We start from the raw sequence: 23,369 nt of genomic DNA on the forward strand, positions 1-23,369 counted from the left end.
GCGGCAGCTCTGACCAAAACCAGGATGTGGATGGAAACGAAATTTGGACTTCACAGAATCTATTTACTCATTATTTGAGTCTTTTTTTAATTGACAGCAGTGAAGAGAACTTAGTTGAGGTTTGTATAAACCGGACTAAATGAGACTAAAACTTTCAATGAGAGCGTCGGTGTAGTTTAATTAGTTGTTACAGCTAAAGGAGTTTGTGAACTGCTAGTTTAAATCAAAACTAGATGCTAAGTTAGTTTATAATACGGAACATAAGTTTGACTTTAATGTATTTAATGTATGTATTTCATGTTTGAGCTTAAACATGCCTATTTCCTACATAATAGTTTGTTTCCTAAAGACTGATTTATGAATCATATTAATAAAATAATTAATTTAAAAAACTGTTTAAGTCATGTGCTTTTAGAGTGTCCACGCTAAAAATAAAACTATGAAAACTTGGACAATTACAGTTTCACATTTTATGTTCGCCCAGCTTTAACCAAGGTATTTGAGATCTTTTAGCTTAGTGGGCAGTTTGTTTGTCTATAAAGATGAGGAAGGTAGAAGAAAAAAAATGAATCAAAAGAAGAAGTGAGGCTTAAACTGTTTACGGAAAGTCAAGTCTATAGCAAAGCACTAAAACAGGACCTGAAAGAAGCATCAGCTCTCACTAAATAAATCTGCTGCTGCTGTACTTATTCAGAAATCATCCTGGAGGAAGAGGTGCAGCCTTGAAGTCAATCTGGAGGTAGAGAAACGTGGATGAAATGGACTAAAAACCTCATCGGATTACATAAGAATTAGACCACAGCATTACTCAAGGAGTACCTGGAAGCCTGGAAAACTTTCTACGCCCTTTTTGCTGAACGAAATAACAAGAAAAACTCCCAGAGGAACCAGGAAGTGGTAAACAATGTCGATGGTAGGATGGAATATTGACTTTATGATTGTTTCCATTCTATAAGCTCCATTTGACCTGCGCCATTAGAAAATGTGATGATTTTTAATTATTTAATGACTATTTTTAATGAAATGCTGTTGTAATCACAATGCTGCACTCATTACTATTTTTTCTGTAATGAGTGCAGATTTAAGAACAGTTTGCTGCTTATATTTTTTATAAAATATACTCAAGAATAACTCGTTTTTTAATTATTTTTCTTATTTCAAAATGCTTTTGAAGTGTTGGTTTTTGTTTAAATTCACAATAATCTATTTTCTTATTTAAAATATATTAAAGCTTAGTTTCACAACATAATGATTTAGTTTTTTTTCAATGAAAACATTCTTCTGTTCTTCGTAGATGTTTCTGATCCTGTCCCTGCTGATTATGTGTGCGCCACCAGGGGGCGACGCATCTCCAATCAGCTGCTACAACGACCAAGGTGATGCCGTTGACTGGTAAATATTCATTTCACTGCCAAAATTCACAGAAATCTGATAGTTTAAATAACAGTTGAATATATTGTGTAACTTTTGGCTTCTCTGGTATTAATTCTCTGTTTTCCCCTTATGTTTAAACAAGGTTTTACTTGTACAAACTCCCTAAAGAAGGGGGTAGAACACACGAGTTTAAGGGAGATACGTATTTATTGCTGGACAAAGGGAGTGAAGGATGGATGGAGGGGAAGGTGACGGTGAATGACACCAATGGAGCTTTGGGCCAGACAGTCGGACAGCTGTACTCACAGGAAAAGGTCGGTTTCCATCAGGTTTCCTTTTTATCTGCAGCAGATCAGAGGCTGATGCTAAAAATTGTGAGTTTTACATCCCTTTCTTTAGAAAAACAAACACCTATAGTTGAAGGTCAGCATTCTTCAAAAATGAATTATGAAGCAGTTTTCACTTCCTTCATATTCACATGTTCAGGTTGGACCAAGTGAAAAACGGCCGCAGGCAGCAGATATTTCAGGTTTTACCGTCTCAACAGTCTCATAAAAACTAATCTAATTTAAACAGTGACCTAAAAGCAGTGGCATAGAAAGTGGATGCAAAAAATAAATTATGTTGCATTGACGCAATAATACTTTAGAATAAGTTTTTTATGTAAAGTATTTGCTGTACACTTTCTGCACCTGTAGTTTCTATTTCTTCTCTTTTACTCCATCATGTCTGAGGTGTGTTTTAGTTGTGGTGGAGGCTACATAACGGCAATTAAATCAGAGCTTGGTTGAAAAAAAATAAAATTAAATAGGATATTTTCAAGTATATCTTTGAGCTGTTTTTACTGATAAATGCCCAAAGGAATATTTCCCACGACATTATTTGTTGACACAAGTCTCTGTCTTTTTAACAGGACCACTATGCATACCAAAACTTGTTACTAATTTTAAAATAATTGATCTTCCAGATTGTTTTTGCTATGTTACCATATCCTATACCGTATTTGCACCTCAGTAATAATTGGTTTTCATGGAGAGTTGTTGATCCTGAGATGCTACTCTCTGCTGCAGTTCTTTAGCAGTGGAGATTTGTTTACCCCCTTTATGAAAATTAAAATACCTCTCACTTAAATGGTCTGTTTTTTTTATTTTATTTTGAAGAACAGCTGAAAGACATGGAGGTCAGTGTTATATCACAAGGGGAACAGAAAGCATGGTTATTAAAAGCTCCTTCATTCAACTTATTTTATTGGAATTGTCTTGGTTGCCACTAATTGTGACATCTGTGATTTAAAAAAAAGTTCTTAATTAGAAATTTATTTTACTTGGTAAATAAATGTTTTTAAATTGCCACACAGTATCTGGGCTAGGTCAAGATTTCTTTTAAAGAATAAAATGGTAATATTGTGAGTATAAAGTTGGAAGTGTATGAGAGCAAACTCATAAACATTCAAGAATAAAGCTATATTACCAGAATAAGGTTGTATATTAATGAAGAAGTAATTTTATGAGAATTCTCATGATAATAATAATAACATGAGGAATGTGGAGCATCTTGTGAACATCTTTGTTTCGGTTTGACAAATAAATAAATGCTTAATCTTTTAACACATCAGCATCAAGTAATTCTCAGTAGCAGGACTTTGAATTGATTGTGCAAACGAGTTTATTTCGAAAAAAGAATCACATGAACTTGACAAGGTGGTCAGATCTTTATAGCTCTGTCGCAGCTTTGCTGTCATTGAAACAACGTTTTTCAGCTAATCTTTCTGCTTTCTTTTGGTAATATTGCATTTTTATCCTACTAAAAAAGTATTTCCATAATATTATAATTTTATTCTTGTATTTAAAAGAGAAATCTCAAATACACCATTGTACCAAAAGAATTGTACTTTTAAAAAAAAGTAAATTCAATCAGAGATTTTGGTACTTCAATAAAGATTTCTTTCAGTAAGAGTAGATGGTGCCATATTTTTCAGTAGAACCCAATTCCAACTATCTATAATGCAATTTTCTACTATTTTTGTACTTCAAACATTGTCACAAAAAGAAATCTATGGGTAGGAAATAATTAAACAGAAAATGTTTCTGACTGTTTTGGTGCACTATCTACCTCCACCAGGAAAAACAACCTGATTATTTCAAAAGAATCTTCATTTACTTATAAAATGATACAATTTTCTTTAAGAACATTGCTGATAATATTAGCAATGTTACAAAAGGAGATCCCAGAATATTGTTAATTTTTTTAATTTATTTTTTGCACGTGTGTTGCTCTGAAGTCTGCAGTTTGACAAGTGAAGTGTTAGGAATCAGAAAAAGGCGTTAAGATATATTCCTGTCTGCTTCTGCATTTCATCTGCAGCTGTACGACTTCCCTTTTTTAAGATGTTAACTGAACATAGTGCTAAGCATATTTTTGACCGCCATGCTTGCGGCTATTGAGTGTCTTAAAACTAAGACACTCAGTAGGAGAAGTGAAAATGTGCTTTTATTTTTGGACTTTATTCCAAAATAATTATTACCGGCATTTATTCTTAATGCCGGTAAAAGTCGCAAAGTTCCATATTCATTCCTTAAACTCATCCTGTTTGTCCATCCTTTGGTTTCTGCTCAACAGAGACCATACCATGAAGAAAACAGGTCAAACAAAGAAACCCAGAGACATTTCGTAGGGGTTCCTAAGGTGTTTCAAGGCCAGATGGGATGCATAATTCATCCAGAAAACTCTGGATCTCCTCCAAAAATGACGTCCGGAGTCTTATAATGAGATGCCTGAGATGTCCCAGACAATTCAAACTCTGCTGCAAACCAGTCGAGTGCACTCCAACAGAATCACATCTTCCGCTGGACGGAAACATCAGACTTGGAGGCTGTTGACATGACAACACTTTGCAATCTCGTCCGCTATCGGTCCATGGCAGAGATTGTCTTTGAGACTTAGAAAATGTCATTTTTTGAAAAATTATTTGGTTGTTTTCAGTTTTGGATCCGTGCAAAATCTTTGTGTGAATTTAGAATCGGTGATTTAAAGAAAACATTTTTGTTTTCACAGAATTCCGAGGTAGCGTACATCTTGTACAACGACCAGCCGCCTACTGAGGAGTTTGGTGGCAGATGGGCTGAAGGCAGCGGGAGCAGCAGAGGTCACACGAAAGGTCAGGCACCTCAATGTCGCCCTGTGTTCAGAAACAGAGTGGAAAACAGTTCAGCTGCCTCAGGGAATAATCTGGTTTGGACATAATTTGGTACTCATGGAGAGAAGAGATATCCTGCTGCTAATAAAGTATCTGACAGTCTCACCTGGTACAAAACAGAGCCTCACCTGTATTCCTGTTTCATTGTCTGTAAGCTAATTTGCTAACACTTCTATCTATCGTCTCTGGCCTCCAGGTGTCGTTCTGCTGGATAAAAATCAGGGGTTTTGGTTGGTGCACAGCACCCCTCACTTCCCCCCTAAGCGACAGGAAGGGCAGTTTTACTATCCCAGCAGCGGAGTGAACAACGGGCAGAACTTCATCTGTGTCACCTACCCGCTAGAACGTTTCCAGACTATCGGTAAGACTGGAGTCGAGGCTTTTATGCTGGAATGCTAAGCCACTCGCAGAACGGTGACCAGTATTAATATGGAGAACTTAGGAGGTGCGCTGCACCTTTAAGGAAACAGGATGTATCCTCTCTGTCATCGTAGTTTAGAACTTAAATTAAATATGACATTTTGCAGGTTTTCCACTTAATTAAGAATATTACAGATATGAACAATTTGAAAATGAAATCAAGATGTGGTGTTATTGAGGAAGAAGGAAAAAATATAAGAGTATTTAAGGTTTTCATGCCTCTGTGCACAACTCACATTAGACTATGGTCGGCCTCTGAGGCAAAGTTGGTCCCCTAAATGAAGTTGTAGGTAAAGGAGGACATTTAAATGCATGACGGTTCAGATGGTGAGAACAGGAGGAGCGCTGAGGGGAAAAGCAGAAACATTTAGGTTTGATTTTGTTTTCTCTCACAAGCATCTCATAAGCATATAATGATACATGTTTCCTCTGAGTTTGGAGGGATTTTAATTTTGTTTCAAAGTAGAAACACTTTAAAAAAGAAATCAGAAGTTGTTGCTGCTGAACGCCAGCCTGTAATGCTTATCTTATATTGTGTTCCACTCTCTAAAAATGCCAGTATAAACATAAGTCTATTTCTGTAAATAAAACTTTTCACAGATTTATGCAACGTTCAGGGGAAACTCATCATATCTGGGAGATAACATCAACATTTTTGAAACATACCTAAAAAGTCTGAAGATTCAATTTAGATTGGATTCTTAACTAAATGTGTCAGGAAAAACTGGGTCAATCCTTAACTTTATTAGACGGCTGATGTCTAAGCAAGTGTTTTAGCAGGAAGAAATGTTTTTTATTTAAATATTTCAAAGAGAAATCTCTTTAGGAACAATACAAAAACTATATGTTTGCCTGCTTTATTTAAATAATATGCTAATGTAGTTCCTTAAAAGCTGCTGCTTTTAGTGAAGGATTTATTATGTTGTGTTTAGCATTCCGGTCAGGTAATGACACAACAGTATAATCAGTGTAAACAGGTGTTGTCTCCGTGTCACTCAGCCGCCGCCGCAGATCGCTGGCAGACTCAGCCGTTGGCACAGTTGCTATGGCAGAGCTGGGGATAATGTAATTAGACGGAGGTGTGTAACCATAGAGATCGAGGCCCTCACGCTGCGGCAGGGATTTGTTTCATCACGTCCTCGCCTCTCCAGCTGAGATGTTCTGGGCGTCCGGGGAAAACGTGGACACACAGGCAGAGGGCATCTGGTCAAACAGCAGAGACAGAAATTTGTTTTTATCACCACCTGCAGCATTTCATTTACACATAAATACAGAAAACTGGTCTGCTGCTGTTGGCATTTGCTTTGTAATCGTCTCAGGGATGCCACCTGTAAATGAAAAACTGTTGAGCTGACATAAACTTGTGTAGTTTCAGTAACAAATTTAATCAAGTCTAACTTTTATTTCATTTAGTTTGTCCTGAACCAGTATACCACTTAGCAGAAACTCAATTTATTTTAATTAGACGCAAAGCTGTTGTGCTTTGATAATTAAATCACTACTGCAGTGATCTTATTTCGCGAGCACGACTAGTTTTATAGCTTTGCTCAGGCTACTGGGCCTAAACCAAAGTTTGATCAAACCAGAACTCTCATCTGTCCAAACATTCAATACTTTCACAAAAAAGGCCATTTGGTTCTTACACAGTTCCTTTATATCTGAATTAGGGATAATGCATTCATTTAGAGGAAAGTCCAACAGATATTCCTGTTTGTAAATTCAGTGGTGATTAAAATGTTTATTAAACCAAGCATCCAAATTCAATCAGCCACTTCTACACTGTGGGAATATTTTGTCTAATGTTTAAAGTTGTGTTTTACAGTTTGGCAAGCAACAAATACGGCTCCATTTGCTGTTTTCTGCTGCTTCTGCTCTGGCAAAAAGTCCCATATTAATAATAATAATCATAATAATCCATTTTATTTATAAAGTTATTTTCAAAGATCAGCGCAGTTTGCGTAACAATTAGTATTTATTTTTAAGCAGTTATGAGGCAAGGTGGTGAAACCTTAAACTGCTGCTGCATAACAACCTGGAAACTCAACAGGTTGTTGCTAGGTAACCAAAAAGGGAGTCAGTTGATGCCACAAACTTGCTTAGCTGCCTGTGAGAGGTTGAGCTGCTAAAAACCTTTCCTCTGTCTACATCCCTCAGAATGCTTTGCAGTTCTGGATTGGAGTTCAATGACATTATTGAATATTGGGCCAAACATATTTTTTATTGATATTGATCGTGTGTTTATCGCAATATGTATTGTTATTGATTTATTGTCCAGTCCAATGACTTGAGTGTGTTTTGCGCCACAGGAGAGCAGCTGCAGATCAATCAGCCTGATGTGTATGACTGTGACGTCCCGGAGTCCCTGGCGTCCTCCGTCCCCGCTCTGGCTGCTGTCTGCAACAAAAACCTTCTGTCCTCTCAGACGTTTCCACATGTGAAAACTGTGTCCAACCGCAGCGTGACTCTGACCTCAGCAGGCGGCACCGACTTCATCAACTTCGCCAAAGGAGCAAAGTTTGATGACGGTGCTCCTTCTGTTTTATAGGCTGGAGCAATTTCTAAAGCTTCAGGTTCGTTGTCTCACCTGTCCTCTCTCTCTTTCCTCAGACCTCTACCACTCGTGGGTGGCGCCCACCCTCAAATCAGACCTCCTGGTTCAGTTCTGGGTGCGCTCCACTGGGATCCTCCCCTCCGACTGCTCGCTGGGCTGGAAGGTCCTGGACATCAAGAGCATCAACCCGGGGCAGACGTTCACCTTCAAGACCACGGAGGACCACTCCAAGTGGGCCGTCAGCCTAAGGGCAGCGCAGGACGGGTCGCGAGGTGGCGGCTGGGTGTGCGTGGGGGACATAAACAGGAATGAGGCGGAGGAACAGCGTGGAGGAGGCACCGTGTGTCTTCAGGACCCGACGGTGTGGAAGGCTTACCGGACGGCGGCGCTGGAGTGCGAGGCCTGTGGAGGAGGAACGATCCAGTGCTGAAGAGTCCGCTGAGCCACACGATAACACTGGGCTCGGGGGCTTATGGGAAATATTTCAACTCGCTTGGTATGCTGGAAGTCAGTTTTAAAACGCAACAAAGCAAAGTCCAGTTTGGGCTGGTGCTGTCAGTTGATTAAACAATGTAATCAGATTAATCACACTCTGACACAGTGATTAATCACTGTGCCTAACTTCAGTCTACCAGTTAAAATGCAAATATCTAAATAAACTAATCAACTATTTGTGGGGGCAGGGGGGCTTGTAGCAGAAAGCAGGTAATGTAGTCTCCCAGTGCTTAACACCATCTAAGGGAACTTACTCCACTACACATGAATATAAGAAGTAGTAAACATTTTCAGGGGTCAGCTGATAACAGATATGTTTTATTTCCTAGTTCTTGGGTGCTTCAACCTTTCTGATGCCGCCCTGGACAACTGCCCATATCAAAAACCGTCAAAAAAAAAGTTTCATCGTCTCAAACCAAATCTTTACGCCTGAAGATTCTCAGTTTTCCAGGTTTTTATCTTCAGGACGATTTGAAGGAAGACATTTTGTTTTAAACATTAGTTTTAAACATTCTATTAGTGAATGTCATTTGAAAGTCTAATGTAATTATTCCAACTGCAATTTTTTTAAAAATTAGGTAATTTTGTGTATTATGTGGTGCCGTAACATTTCGGGATTATTTTTTTTAAGGGTTTTAAAGGAGTAAAAGTTTACACTGGTTTAACTGTAAGCTGTTGAAATTATGTCTGTACACTGTAAGAGAAAATCCTCCTTAGTAGCTTATATTCCCCGTAGCCTCTTAAAATTCAAGCATCATTCCTAATAACCAACAGTTATTTATAAAAATGCGTAGTTTTTTAAATACTTCAATGCGGTGAATACATGTGAGTTCAAGGAGTTTGCATGTTTTTTCTCCTTTATTTTACTATTCCAGTAATCAACAGGTGGCAGTAACGACCTGCAAAGAGCCACAAAGATGCAGCAGGATGTTGCACATCATGCATGCAGACTTCAAGATGTATCTTTCAGTTTTTATTTTCAAAAAAGTGCAAATAACTGAACTGATCCTAAAAAATGCAGCTCAGATGAACATCATTAGTTCCAAACAGCAGTTCAACTTAACTGCAAATTGCTTGTTTTTAAAGCAAATTACATTTATAACGAGTAAACAGCAAACAGACACAGAGTGTGAGTCTCAAGAAAACTGAAAATAGCTCTTCACTTGCGAAAGAGACACATTCAGTTTATGCTTTCTTGGCAAAAACATTTCAAATGCTCAGTATGATTTAATTTTTTTTATGCAAATGGAGCAGTGCAGTAGGAGAACGAGTTCAAAAATCTGACGGCAAGCTGGAGAGGTTAGGAGAAAACAGAACAAAACCCGTAAAAGTGTCTCTTTAAGAATAATAAAAGCTGAAGTGTTTTTCACAGCTGTTGAAACTGAAGAGACTCTCCTGCAAATGGATGAGAGCAGATTCTGTAAGGAGGTTTTTTCACTCATGCATGCAGGTGTTCTCTCGAGGACTGACATGCTCCGCTTCTTGAAAAGCACGTGGATTCTTTCTTTTATTATTATTTTTAGGATTCTGGAAAGAAATCAGGGCAGAAAAGATTCAGGTTTGATGATTTTCTTTTACATCTCTGTGAATGTTTGTTATAAAGTCAAATAATCTGTGAAGTGGTTTTTCTCTGCCTTCAGTCTGACCTTGATCTTTCCTGTAGATAAAGATGCTGGCTGTCTTTAATTTGAATAAAAAAAAGCTTCTGCGTAGGTGTCTGACTTCATACGTCACCTGTCTTTGAAATGTCACCACTCACATGATGCATGGAGCTGAATTTACTGCATCTTATGAAAGGACCAACAGCATGACAAATCTCACCCATAAGCACCAAAATCCATATAAAAGTAAGTTTATTACCACAAAATAGGACATCTGACATGTAGTGCATAAATAAGTTTGATGTGAAACGGATCAGCGCTGGAGGAGGCTGTGTTTCCTCCACCTGTGTGTTCTGAATACATTCTAATGAGAAAGGTGAGCACCGAGCAGAAGAAGGCACTAAAACACTCTTTAGCAACAGCATCACACCCGCACGTCATGTAGTATTACCCAGAATCCTCTCTCTTGTTCCCCACGGCTCCTCCCGGGCCTCGGCCAATCAGAAGGCTTCATCAGCACTGGGAATGATGCGTAGAGGCCAGAGGTCACCGGACTGGTTCAGATTAAACTCAAGCTGCTGAACATTCAGGATAAAATAAAGAAAGCTCAGAGGGGAACCAACCTGGCAACCCGTTAGACCCGAACATATCAGCTGTTTGGTTCTGGAACGACTTTCTTCCTGTTTGAAGTTTTATGCTGATTTAGCAAAGCATCATGTTTTTTTGTAAAGTGCTTGAAGTTCATTTAAAGCTGCAGGAATTGTTTTTGTCCACTGGAATTTAGAGGAAACTTCAGTTTTGTGCTATATTAATTTAATGCACCGATCTACTTGCATATAGTGCTGTGAAAAAGTTTTAAACTTCACCCTTTCTTACATATTTCCTTCCAAGCAGCCAGAGCTCCTTGTAATCTCTGAACGTTTCAGAAACCCAGCTCTGACGCTTCCAGTTCCCTGTAGATTCAATTTTAAATTAGCCTTTTTTATGGCTGAATGATTAAATGTCATGAACAAAAACATCTGAAATGGTCAAATACAGGACTGAAGACAAGTAAAAAAATGTAAAAGTAAAAGTTCAAAAGAAAGGTCTTCAGAAGAATTGATTAATGCGACTGAAAGATCACCAGAAAGTCAGAATGTCTAAGAAGGAAAACATGAAGAAATGATTGGCCGCTCCTTGCTTTTAGACATCCAGCAGAACAAATCTTTTCTCCCTTTTGTAAATAATGATTTACTTTGGCCAACAGCAGCTTCGGCTGGAGGAACGTTTGGCTCTCTGGGTAATGGACGACCTGCAGATGAACTGTCTGGATGTTGCTGGATGAGCGTGCAGAGAGCCTGTCAGAGAAGAAACTGTTTTTCTAACTCTATGTTCCCACAGAGCCCAGAACGTTCATTTGAGCTGCAGAGTTGGTAAAAGTCCCTCTGTAAAATAAATGTCTGATTGTTGCAGCTTTTTGTTTATGTCTAAATGAAACAATTCATATTTTCTGAGCTCTCTGGAGTCTAACAGAAATGCATGAACAGGATTTCTCAGATTAATTAGGAGCTTCTCTCATCATACAGACATACAAGGTATATAAATATATACAAAACATGTTTATATATCTCAGGGAGATGCTTCAGTGTTTCGCTACACATCTATGCTTACAAATTCTGCTGAGTTGGAATGAAAAACAGAAGCATTGAATGCTAGATGACCGGGCTGAAGCACCTGATTCTCTCAGTTAAAGGCCTCCACCAGCCCTTCCCTCCCAGTTTAATTTAGTAATGCATATTGGTTGGCAATTGGGAGAACTGGCCCGGTTCCTCAGCAGCAGATGTCTCGTGAACACGTGTTAACTTTTTTGCAGAACAGACTTGGTCGGGAGAACGAAGGAAGGCATGTGTAGATTTGTCCTTTTTGCACATTTATAGAGAAAACAAAAACTGCCGCAGAGGACAAAGCTTGTGTCAAAACAAAGTCCGGACCAATCTCCTTCCTTTGGCCTTGATGCGTGGAAAAGTGGCGCTCGTCTCCGTGGTGATTGGCGAGCCAACCGGGGTGTTCCCACCTTTCCTTCTCAACAGGAAGTCGACGCTGGATGATGTCATGGCATAGAAGACGTTTCCTGTTGCCGGGATGACCAGTTCTGAGTTAACAGGAGAGAGACACAAAGTATTTAAGGAAAAACTGTTTCCAGCCGACAACCTGGTGACAGTGATGGGTGTTTGCTGCGTTAGCCAGAAGCAGCTAATTCACCGAAGCTATTTCTGTAGAATTTAAACTGACTTTAGTGTTATTCATAGAAAAACAGGTATTTTGTCAATTTGCTGTTCAGAAACAATGCAACTAAAAAAGTAAAGAATCAAGTTTTTGAAATGACAAAGTCCAGACAAAAGCATGATTGAAATGCTTTGTTGGCAGATGATTAGAAAAATATGTCTGCAAACCAAGCAATGGTGAAAAGAGAAAAATCTCTCCTAAACAAAGTAAAAACCTGATTTCTGAGACTGTTGCTGTGGAGTAAACTTAGTTTTGACACTCAACTTTTCAAGCTTGGCTTCATCTTTCTTTAATAAATAAAGGCAGCAGGGTCCTATTTTCTGTTTTTAGTCATTATTTGTATCTCAAATTGAAATTGAAATTTTAAAAATGTATTATTCTGATTATAATTATTTTAGATCCCAGATCAGATCAAAATCACAGAACTAAACTTTTACCATGCCCTTATTTACATAAAAACTGCTGAATTGTTGAGCTTAATAATCATTGAAGTAGACAACAGGGTTTTTTTGTACCTTTTCCTTCAGGCAGAAGTTGTATCAGCTCGTATCTGGATGCCTGTGTGGGGTCCTGATTGTGTTTCTCTAAGGCAGAGCTGATCACAGCGGGGGTCTTGTCATTGCTCGTAACCTAAGTGGAAAACAGAGCATAACTGTGACACCAGTACAGCTTGATTTGCACTAATGATACGGCGGCTCTGATGTGTCCTGAGGATCTGATCCAATGACTATCATTACCACGGAGAGTCAGCTTTAAGTGCAGCGTGCTGCGGATAATTCAGGCCGACTCACTGCTGATGTGAATTAGAGTGAAATGGTTTTGAGATTTGTACCAGTATGCTTCTGTATAGGTTCCCATCCTGCAGGTCCATCCGTATCCTGATGATCCGCATGTCGGGTCCCGACCCTGGAACGTTACTGGGGAGGTTGTTGCCGCAGGAGGCTGACCTGCGGTGCGTTTTTGTGGGCGTGGTTGGGGTCAGCGCGACGGGGGTGGACTCGTTGGTTGGAGGGGACGTGTCGACGTCCAGGCAGGAAACCGACGGAGATCTCATGTGCTGCAACACAAATAACCGTAATCTCAGAGGGGAAATCTTCAAAATAAAGGAAACTAAAGCGAAAGAAAAAAAAGAGTTGGCTCTGAATGCAGCATCTGTGAAATGAGTTCATATAAATGCAAACCTGACCTTTTCTAATAATAAGCATTAATGGATTACCTTTGTGAGTTTGGAGAGAAAGTTATTGACTGGAGAGTGAAAGTCGAAGAGGCTGTCGCCGTCACCAGCCAGGCTGGTCCGGGAGCTGCTCAGGCTGGAAACAAGAATGAAAATATCAAACTTTATCGATTAACTAGAAACAGAATTAATACAAAATATTCTGGAAAACTAAATGATACCTGCTTCAACTTTGCATGTAAAGCAGTTTTCCCTTTAGCTGTGAGTTTTGCATTTTTTGATCCCAATCTTCTCCACTTAACTTTATTTGTGAATCTGATTATGCTGTTACACCATCATTTCCCCTCTGTGGGGCAACTAAGGCTATTTCTAAATTATATCTGACCCTTGAAGGACTACAGACCTTAAGCACCAATTTAATTTTGACGTTATAATTTACATGTTCTGTTCAAAAGACCCGTAAATGGTTCAAGTTTGATGTTGAGTACTACTGTTTGTATTACTTGATTTCTGTTCAGCGGTACTTTTGTCCCTTAAGGCATACCGTAGTTAGGGCAGTGATGACGTCAGCACACTGCTGTAACCAACGTTGCTGATATCTGGTTTGCAAGTTCGCTAGCTGAGCCGCTGTGCTAACACGGGAGAGATTAGCAAGAGATGTGTGTTTTCCTTAAAAGTGCGTCAATGATAAGTAAGTTGCGATATTTGAGTGTTTACTGCAGCTAATTGAGTGATTTGAAGTTTGTTCGTTTGCTATTATTTCACCTGTTGCTAAGTCCGAGCTAGCTGCTACATGTGTGTATTGTAGAGCGTTGTGCTGAGCAGAGGCATGGTTATTAGTTAACTTGTCTTAGTTTGCTTATTAATAGTGATTTAGAGGTTGAGATTATTTAGGTTTTATCTATTTCCTTCTTAGGTCATCTAAGGTATAATAACTTGGTGTAATGATAGGACACTTTGAACTTATTTTCTATATTTTTGTTTGTTCTAGGAAACCACACACACACACACCGAAACACACATTTTTGCCCATCCATGTTCAATTGGATCAAGATCTGTAATACAGTTTGGATTACAGAACCGTTAAAGTTTCCTGCCTGGCGTCTTCATTATTCCATCTGCTGCAGCTCATCCTGACACCTGGTCCTGAGCTGAATCCTGGCCTAAGTGGTGTTCTGGCCGACACTCCAGGTTGAGGGCAGTGATAAACACGAACAGTGACTTACAATCCTTCAACCCTAGAGAAAGCTCACCTACATGTTCATAGATATTGTATTTCTGTTCATATCTTGTTCAAAGTTTGGGCTTAAACCTGGCTGACCTGCAGTGACCTTAAACAGGACATTGGTGCTCAAAAACCTCCAGTTTGTTTCAACTGAAAGACCTCTGCACAGAACAGTGGGTCCCAGTCAATTGGATAGTATTTTTATTTACCTTAATAAATGAAATTGTCTTTAAAAACAGCTTTTTGCTGTTTACTACAATTATCTTTGTTATACATGATTCTGAATCTTATTTGAAACATTTAAATCAAAAATAGAAGAATCCACTTTGCTCCCCACTATTGTACATCAGATATGATTAATCTTGACAATGGTGAGCGACTCCCAGTGAAATGGGCTTTAGAAATCATTTAAAAACGGGGATTTGCATCAATGGAGACCGGCCATCCCCTCATGGTAACTCACTCTGAGCACTGGGTGATGATGACTGTTGGCATCAAAGATCGAGGACTCGGGTCACTGGGTGCTTCAATCTCATTGGACAGTCTGTAACTACAATTAGACATCAGTCAGTAAAACATAAACTGGATATTTTCAGATCTTAAACGCTCCTAAATGCGTACCTCTGCTCCTCTGTGAGCGTGGGCACGCTGTGGTACCACTGTAAGAAGGCCTCGTCACAGTCAAACACGCAGTTTTTGCAAGAAGACTGCAGGAGCCGGATTTGAGCTAAAACCTCAAATTCCTGTTAACAAAGAGCTTTATCACCACAATGTTTCTCAAAAAAGGAAAACAGCTGACATATCTACTGCACCTGCTTTTTTAAGAACCATAACCATTCTTGATTCTATTTCTGCTCCACTCGTTTTAGACTTTAACCCCCCCTTTATTTGTAGCTGAGAGAAATATATTTTGCATATTGTGTCACTTACCCTTCTCCTTTTGTCAAAGTTGATGTAGCCGTTCTGCAAAGGGAGTGACAGGATGCGTTAGGTCAGCCTGAGTGCTGTTACATGGATCCCACAGATGAGATCAACTTACATCCAGCCGGTCTTTGACTGCCGTGTCCAGCATGGTGAGGTCTGTGAGGAAGATTCCCAGGTAGGGCACGGTGCCCTGAGCGTTGGACTGGGATAAAACAAAAAGGACACACATGTTTTTCGTTAGTTCCCCCTGAGGTTCTCATTCACAACCCAAAGGGCCCACCAACAGGTGAATTTCAGAGCAGCTGCCTGCAGCTATTTTTCACACAGGAGCGTACATCACAGCTCACTGTCTCACTTTGTTGCTCGATTCCCTTCAAGAATCCTCTTTAAAACCACTGATCCACCAGCAGTTCAGCTACAAACCTCACCATCAATGACTTAACATGGCATTTAGCGTTGTTAGAATAGTATCCAGCTTTAAAACTTTGTTTTACCTTTTAAAAGTGGATTTTTGTGGCAATTTGAATATGCACATATGCAACACCTTGAAAAAATATTTATACCACATAGACATTTTCACACGTTTTTTTTTTTTTTTTTTTTGACACGTTGAAACCTCTGCTTTTGTTTAGCACTGGAGCATTTTTGCTGACTATAAAAACATTGACACACTTAGCTTCCCCTAATTTCATTTTAATCTGGATAGATTCTTTTATCTTTTTTTTCCTTCCTTTTAATTCACTTTGTATTGCCTTGTTGCTGGAAGTGTGCTATATAAATAAAATTACCTTTACCTTTTAGATATTTTTAGATGCTAATTTACTTGTTGAATAAAGTTCAACATCAGTGTCGACGTTTCGGCTACAGACTTTTTTTCTTCAAGCAGTTAGACGTTTATATTCAAGTTCTTATTCTGAAATCTGTTTATGCAGCAGTTTTGTCTCCTGTCCTCACTTCTGTTTTCTTTTTTAAAGAAACTTTAATTACATTAGTAATAAATATATCAATTATTTTGACAAATAGTCTCGCAATGCCCCAAACATTGTCCGGCTTTACAGTATAAGCTATTAAAAGAAATATTTGAAAGAGAAAATGCTAGTAAAAAACAATTCTGTTTGTTTTTCAATGAGAACAAATTTTATTGCATAAAATCACTTTACCACTTTTAGTCTAAGGTTTGAAGTATGAACAACTATTTTTTACATGTAAAATAGATGAGAAATCAAACATTTCATGTTAACTTTCAATAATTAAAAACCAAACATAAATTGAGGCTAATTTAAACACTGTCTGTATTATACTTCGTTTTTAGACTCCAGTTTGAAATATGAAAACAAATTTATGACTAGATAAATATTAATTAATATTTCTAATCTATTTGTATTTTACGTCATTACACTTTTTGATCAGAGTACATATAATGTTAGCCAAAAATATTTCCATGCCAGGTTGTGTTCTAACAAACACAGATAAAAGTTAAGCATCAAAGGAAAGGAAACAAAATGTCTGAATGTTTCCTGCTGAGTTGTGAAACGGCAATTTCATTTTGCAGTAAAAAAAAAAGAGGAATAAGCATAAAATATATATTTTAAATTAATCCCACACTTTTGACACTTTTCATTTTTTTCTTTCTCTTCTTTCCATTCCTCGCCGTCTCCCTCTGTAGATGCTGATAGCACTTAGCATTCGTTAAGAGCTTATTGGGGGTAGTGAGAACATTGCGCAACACAAATAATCATCTGGCCGGAACACAGCGTGCTAAACAGTACAACTTAATTTAACGAAGCCTCGATAATTTGCCATTGACTTTCTGACACACTTAGTGTTTTGCTTGTAGACCAGAACTTGCTTTTTTTCTTACAATCTTTTTTTTAGAAACAGATGGACTCTGAAAGGGATTTCCAGTCATGCTGAATTTTATATATATTGGTCTTACATTTCAGATTTTTGTATGTTAAAAAAAGGATGTACCCTTTTCCTTCCTTTACTGTTTAGTTTTAATGCGATAAAATGTGGAAAAAGTGCAAGAGGTGTGATAACTTTTGAAGGTACTGTAACATCCACTCTTCCACAAGCCTTAAAATCCACCTGAAATGTAACCTCTAAGCACAGAGCGTTTCTGTGCACTTTTACATGGTGTTACATCATGCTGCAAATTTCAAAAAGTCGGCCATGAAGGCCTGTGGGGACGAGCGGCCCCTCAGGCTGAAATGTTTAGTATTCACAGACGTGGGCCGTAAAGTTGGTGAAAATACTTCTCTTTTATTTGTCCGTACATCAGAGAGGTCGTTTCTAAGCTGCTCCTAAAACGTCTTGGTGAGGTAACCCTGAAAGCTTGTGGCAGTCCGGTGAGAACTGTGGATGTGAACTCAGCGTTTCTGAGTGTTTGAAGCTGCTAGCTTTCATCCCTCTGCAGCTGAGATGAGCAACCAGAGCCTCAGCTGTCAGGAAGATGTTGGACACGATTCTCCTCTATCAGATCAGCCTCTATCACCAGCGTTTCCACTCTACTCACCCTGCTGCTGTGGTGTCTGTTGTTGATCCTGTTGTCAAGGTTGGCAAACTTTGAGGTTCCCTCCTGCAGGACACGGACAAGGGGAAACTTTCCATTTATTCACTTGAGTCTAAACAGAAGGAGAATTTTTATTGACATGTTTATCTTATATTATGCATCTAGCTGAATAAAACTAAAAGTCACAATGCCATACATACTGTATATTCTGGGCAAAATAACTGTTATCTCAAATTGTTTTCTTGTGATGACAACGTTCATTACGCTAAGAAAAAAAAAAGCGATTCTTGTGCCGCAGCCAGTATTTTAACAGCTATACTTGGATTTGACCTATAATAGTAACAAACTGATAAAATTGTGTATGTTCCTTCTCCGCTTGAATAATCTCCAGTTATCTGGTGAAAATAAATTAATTATAAGAATTTGGAGAATTTTAAATGTGCAGTCTGCTTTTTGGCCACTTGGAGGACAACAAAAGGAAACCTGACATTTTTCTACAAAAGAAGAGTAGAGCCACTGAAATAAATTTAGCAAGAGAAGAGAACCAACTTTCTGGAGGAACATGTTGGATTTAAGTGATTTTTATGTAGACGATGAAATTTGGAGTAAAAAAATCTCTATTTGGTGAATAAAGTCAGAATAGTTAGGGTTTGTTTTCAAGTGCCTTTTATCTTCTTCTGTAATATCAACAATCTTTTATCACAGAGAAAATAAAGAGCAAGAAAATATGACTCATCCTACATTATGAGTGTTACGTTACATTTTGTTGCTGTAACAAGATGGTGCAACATTGCGGATGGATTTTCCCTCTTTTTCTTAAACAAACAAATAATTTCATTGTTATATTACATTTTGCCAGTGAATAAAGCCAGCTGACAAAAACGTGAACCAATGAACCACCATCTTTCCCATTTTTTAGGTGCTCAGGCTTGCCTATACAATAATTTCCTCAGAATTTCATAATTTTACCTCCTTTAAATCCCATATTAAACACATTTCTGGAATATCCTTCATCTGCCTGTATAATATCATCGAAGCGTCCTGTTCATGATTGTTGCAGAAAATTTATTTATTATTCCTTCGCACTTGGCCCAGTGTTTCTGTGGTTGTCTGGCTCTTTCATGTACTCTTAACATTTTGTTAGGACATTTCTTACACAGAGAACTTTTTACTAATTGGTGTTGAATGTTCTGAAGCTTAGGTACTGTATTGAATTGGAATTAACTGGATGAATTAAATACATTTAGACTAAATTATATACAAAATTTGTACAGACTGAACTGAACTAAGTTCTTTGGTAGCTTTTAGTATTTTATTAGTTCCACCAAACAGATTTTTTTTCCCAGGAAATAATATTAACATTTTGCAGTCGCCCTCAGGGAGTTTTGACTTGAATCTCACAGGGAATTGGTGGAAATAGCTAAAGATTAGGGTGATGAAACAGAGGCTTTCCAACCTCAAAGACTTGTAGCGGATCATCAAATATAAATTGTAAAAAAAAAAAAAAAGCCAGTCAGCCATTAGAAAAAAATCTTTGATCAAAGTTATGCCCTTAAAAATACATATATTATTGAAAAGTGTATTAATAATTTTTAACATTACTTTTTATTTAAAATGTAATAAAGATAAAAAAGATACTTCTTTTATATTGTAATAATATTTTTTGTGAGATGATTGGTTAAATGTTAATTGAAATTCAAATGTGCCAGCAGCATGAATAATTTTGAGCTTTCGTTGTTTTATGGAAGTTTTAAATATCTTTCTTAAATTTGTATTTTTTCTCAAATAAATGGTTGGATTTTTCTAAATATTCCAGTGTGAAATAATGCTACTGCAATGAAAGTTACCTTTAGAAAAAGTTTTTTTTTTTATGTCTTCACCAGAAATGCCAGTAATCACAGAGGCTGCTTTGTCATTCCTGTGACGTTATCTCCAACACAGATATTAAACGCTGGGAAAGCACTGAGCGTTTGTTTCTTGAGGGGATTCACACAAACTGCAATTTGCAAAACTCTGTTGTTGCAAAAAGACCCAAAACAGAGTTTAATTTAATCACTGCAATGCTTTCCGACCCACCTCCATTCATTTACTTTACACGTAGCAACTAAAGCGCATTAAGGGACACAAGAAAAACTGCAGAAATAAGGACTTTTGAAGATTTTTACGCGAGGCAATGAAAAGATGAGCAGTAAAAACATCAGACGGCAGCCAGGAGCGCCCATCTCAGAAGAAAATAGCTCTGAAACAAATTCAGAACATCACAAAAAAGAGCTGCTGAGATCTCACTTTTTATCACTGACGTGTCAATCTGCAAACAGCAAATCTCTAAATAAACACATCAATTCACAATTGACTGGGTAGTTTCGTGCTGCGCCGTGACCCTGAGTGCTCAGATTCCTCACTGAAGCAGTTGAGATTATATCAGCAGTTTTAGCATGATTCAGCTTTCCAGGCACACAGAGTAATTTATTTCCACTGTCATTAATGCGCTCTTTATTCCCACAACAACTCACCTCCTTCAGGAGTTCTCTGCTCTGTGAATAGTTGTCCTTGTCTGAGAATATTTCTGCCAGCTCCTCGTATCTCCTCAAGGCCTCTCTGCGAAAGAAAACAACTGTCAGTGGAAGATTCATGTGTGTTCTTGAATTATTCAAGGTAACAAAAGTGTAATAAAGGAAGATTGTGCAAGCACAGCTGAGAGTGTCAGAAAGCTGAAGGCATATTTAACCTGGAAAAAAGTTTTATATTCAGTAACAGAGATTTAAACTATATTTTTATAGTAACTGGTTTGGTGAGTACTAGACAACTCCAGATTCTGACCTTCATCTTTCCTTCATGTTAGATTCACAATTAATTAAGAAAGTATATGTTCACATAGATTTTATAAAAACTTTATGAGGTACAAGCATCTAAGCAAGCCTCAGATGAACGAACAAAGATCAGAGAAACACAACATGTTGATAAAAGTTTTAAGTGCAGCGATAAGAAAGCCACAGTTGAAGAAAACTCAGATCAAGGCTGTATTAGTTTTGCCAAAAGTCACGTGGGGAGACTCTTTGGTCAAGTGGAAGAAAGTTCTTTGGTCTGATGAGACCAAAATGGAGTTATTTGGTCATCAGACATGACTCTGTTTGATGGACATCAAACACTGGTGGAAGCATCATGCTAAGCTAAGGTACTGCTTCCCAGAAGGCTTGTAAAGACACAAGGTAGAATAAATGTAGCAAAATGTTTGGAAATCATGGAGGATTGCAAGAGAACGACAACGTCGGAGAACATTTATTTTCCAGCAAGATGACGAACCGAAAATCCAGCTATAGCTACACAAACAGCATTTCTCATGATCCGTTAACGAGATGAATTTGGTTAACACACACCTGTCCGTTTCCTGCCAGGTCCTCCTCAGCCTGTGGATGGGGTTGCTCTGCAGCGCCGACACGACGGCGTACAGGGAGGAGAAGTTCTTCCTGGCTCTGCATTCCTGTTCAAACACACAGAGCAGGACTGCTGAATAAAGGCCTTTGCTTGAAGTCATGCTGCAACAGAAAACACCTTCGGATGTGTGTGTGCGTGTGCTGCAGCGTCTATCTCGCTTTAAGTTACACTTTCAGTTAATGACTCCACATTTCCAACAAACACAGGAAGTTACCTTTTCATTAAAGAAGCTGCTCCTGTAATTCAAACTGCAAGCTGTATTTGATCCTAAAGGTTTTTCAACAGCAAACTGCTACTAATATTACAAATAAGTTTGATATTTTATCATCATTTACCCACAAATATGTAAATACACAGATGGAAGTGAATGTAATCAGAGTTACTAGCTCTTTTTAAACTCTCAGTATTTCTAGAAGAAGCCAGGATGAGTTTTGCTTTTTGCATTTTGTTCCTGAAAACAACCAAACAACCAGGTTTCTACACAACCTGTTTTTCTGTCAGCTACTGTTATCAATGAGTTCACTTATATTTTCACACCGTACCCTGAGTAAAGGGTTATTGTGAGAGGATTATGTGAGCCAAGTTGTGTGAAAAGGCACAACTGGGATATTTTAGAGCGTTCACACTTCAACTGATGTGCCAACACTAACTTTTTTTTAGAAAAAGTAAATTTTTTATCTTCCATAATATAAAATAATGTGTTTATATGATACATTTTGAAAAGGCAACATGTTAGGGCCATTGTAAATAGAAAAGAAAAAGAAAGAGTACATTTCTGCCCATAAAACTCTGAAATTTTTAGATTAATCTCAGAATTATTTTAGAGAAAACAAGAACATTCTTGAGTTTCAAAGTCAAACATTTTAGTTTGTTTTTTTACTGAAATTTTCTAGAAAAAGCATGAAATTTATGAGTTCAAAAAGTCACAAATTTGCAAGAAAAAAAACTCAATTATTTTGAAAATTCTAGAATATTTTTTAGATGAATCTCAAAATTTCTAGGTTAATTTTTCTAGAAAAATTTTCAACTTTGAAAACTCAAAGTATTTCTGGAAAATTTCAGTGATTAATCACAGAATTCCAGAGGTTTTTTTGGCAGAAATATACTCTTTTTTTTTCTATCTACAATGTTCCTAGTGCGCCGTCGTAGTTTGGAGATCTGATGTCGAGGTTTTAGTCCGCTGACCTCTGCAACACTGATCCATTTCTCCAGCAGTCGTGCTCTCTGCTGGCTGCGCAGCTTCGTCGGCCAAAGACAGGATGCTAAGACGGCGTTGGCCAACTTGTTGAATTGCCGTACGGTGGCCCGGACAGACCAACAAACGCCCTCCCTGCCCTTCTTGTCCCTCTGAGACCACAGCGAGCCGAGGCAGTGGTACGGCACCAGACGGACAAAAAGCTCCTAGAAGAAAGATTAAAACATCCCTCAACATGAACATTTGTTTTAAAATAAGCCTCTTCAATCCTAAAAAACAAAGCAAACTCACAGTTTCTATCTTTGTGAGCTGCTCAGCGATGACAGGAGCAAGGAATCCCAGGACGCTGGTGGGTTCAAACTTTGAAGGATCAGGAGGAGGGCTGCTGGAGCTGCTCTGATCTGCAGAGGCAGACAACACAGAGTGATTTCCTCAGAAAATTCAGTTGAAATATAACATTTAGATATCAGTCAGGGGAAATAAAGAGAATATGTTTTCTCGTGGGAAAGTAAATCTGGTTCCTGACTGTAAAATGTTATCTGCATTCATAAAGCCATATTTTTTATATGACAAAATAATTTTCCAGTCAGAAAAAAATATATTGATGAAAGACCGTTCATTGCCTGGATTCCAGTTTTAAAGTTTCACATGATTTTAAAACATCACAATTTAAAGCTCAATAATTTGGTACTAGGTTACTTTATCCATCAATTCTTTACTTTAAGAACTGTATTTATGTTAATTATGGGCAATATTTATTTCTTAATTTTATTCTAGTATAATGTTTTGCATTTCTAACTGACAACTTTTGCTTAAAATTATAGTTATAACAAAGGTCATAATTCCTGTAACCGGGTTACAGGCTACCATAAACTAGCTAACACTAACTTGTTCTACATTTTTACTTCTGAAGGCTGAAAAACACATAAAAGTATTAATATCCTTTAAAATAACTGCTTTATGAAAACATAAGCACTTGACCAGCATTTATTTGACAACTTT

General features: G+C 38.0%; 2 protein-coding genes across 4 annotated transcripts in view; one reads left to right on the forward strand and one right to left on the reverse strand.

The window, feature by feature from the left end:
- Nucleotides 1-9,748, forward strand: dnase2 (deoxyribonuclease 2, lysosomal). Of its 2 annotated transcripts, XM_023331391.1 has the most exons (8): nt 1-119; nt 695-913; nt 1,295-1,392; nt 1,517-1,688; nt 4,429-4,531; nt 4,767-4,931; nt 7,297-7,515; nt 7,598-9,748. In XM_023331391.1, exons 2-8 carry the CDS (start codon nt 905-907, stop codon nt 7,969-7,971), a joined length of 1,140 nt encoding a protein of 379 aa, XP_023187159.1. In that variant the 5' UTR covers nt 1-119; nt 695-904; the 3' UTR covers nt 7,972-9,748. The 2 variants fall into 2 exon arrangements, with proteins under 2 accessions (XP_023187159.1, XP_014325280.1); XM_014469794.2 differs by lacking the exon at nt 1-119 and having other exon boundaries at nt 624-913.
- A 123-nt stretch (nt 9,749-9,871) lies between these two features.
- Nucleotides 9,872-23,369, reverse strand: part of LOC102232099 (ral guanine nucleotide dissociation stimulator-like 2) — a 35,243-nt gene continuing 21,745 nt past the window's right edge. For both annotated transcript variants that reach the window (XM_023331389.1, XM_023331390.1), the window contains 13 exons: nt 22,659-22,768; nt 22,358-22,573; nt 21,115-21,218; nt 20,251-20,335; nt 17,741-17,803; nt 15,341-15,427; nt 15,232-15,264; nt 14,923-15,044; nt 14,765-14,851; nt 13,119-13,212; nt 12,735-12,959; nt 12,418-12,532; nt 9,872-11,768 (listed from right to left, as the gene is read on the reverse strand). In XM_023331389.1, the coding sequence (XP_023187157.1) occupies nt 11,590-11,768; nt 12,418-12,532; nt 12,735-12,959; nt 13,119-13,212; nt 14,765-14,851; nt 14,923-15,044; nt 15,232-15,264; nt 15,341-15,427; nt 17,741-17,803; nt 20,251-20,335; nt 21,115-21,218; nt 22,358-22,573; nt 22,659-22,768 (1,520 nt within the window). In that variant the 3' untranslated portion in view covers nt 9,872-11,589. The remainder of the gene's footprint in view (nt 11,769-12,417; nt 12,533-12,734; nt 12,960-13,118; nt 13,213-14,764; nt 14,852-14,922; nt 15,045-15,231; nt 15,265-15,340; nt 15,428-17,740; nt 17,804-20,250; nt 20,336-21,114; nt 21,219-22,357; nt 22,574-22,658; nt 22,769-23,369) is intronic.

The sequence above is a fragment of the Xiphophorus maculatus genome, chromosome 3 (genome assembly GCF_002775205.1).
Source record: "Xiphophorus maculatus strain JP 163 A chromosome 3, X_maculatus-5.0-male, whole genome shotgun sequence".
Lineage (NCBI taxonomy): Eukaryota > Metazoa > Chordata > Actinopteri > Cyprinodontiformes > Poeciliidae > Xiphophorus > Xiphophorus maculatus.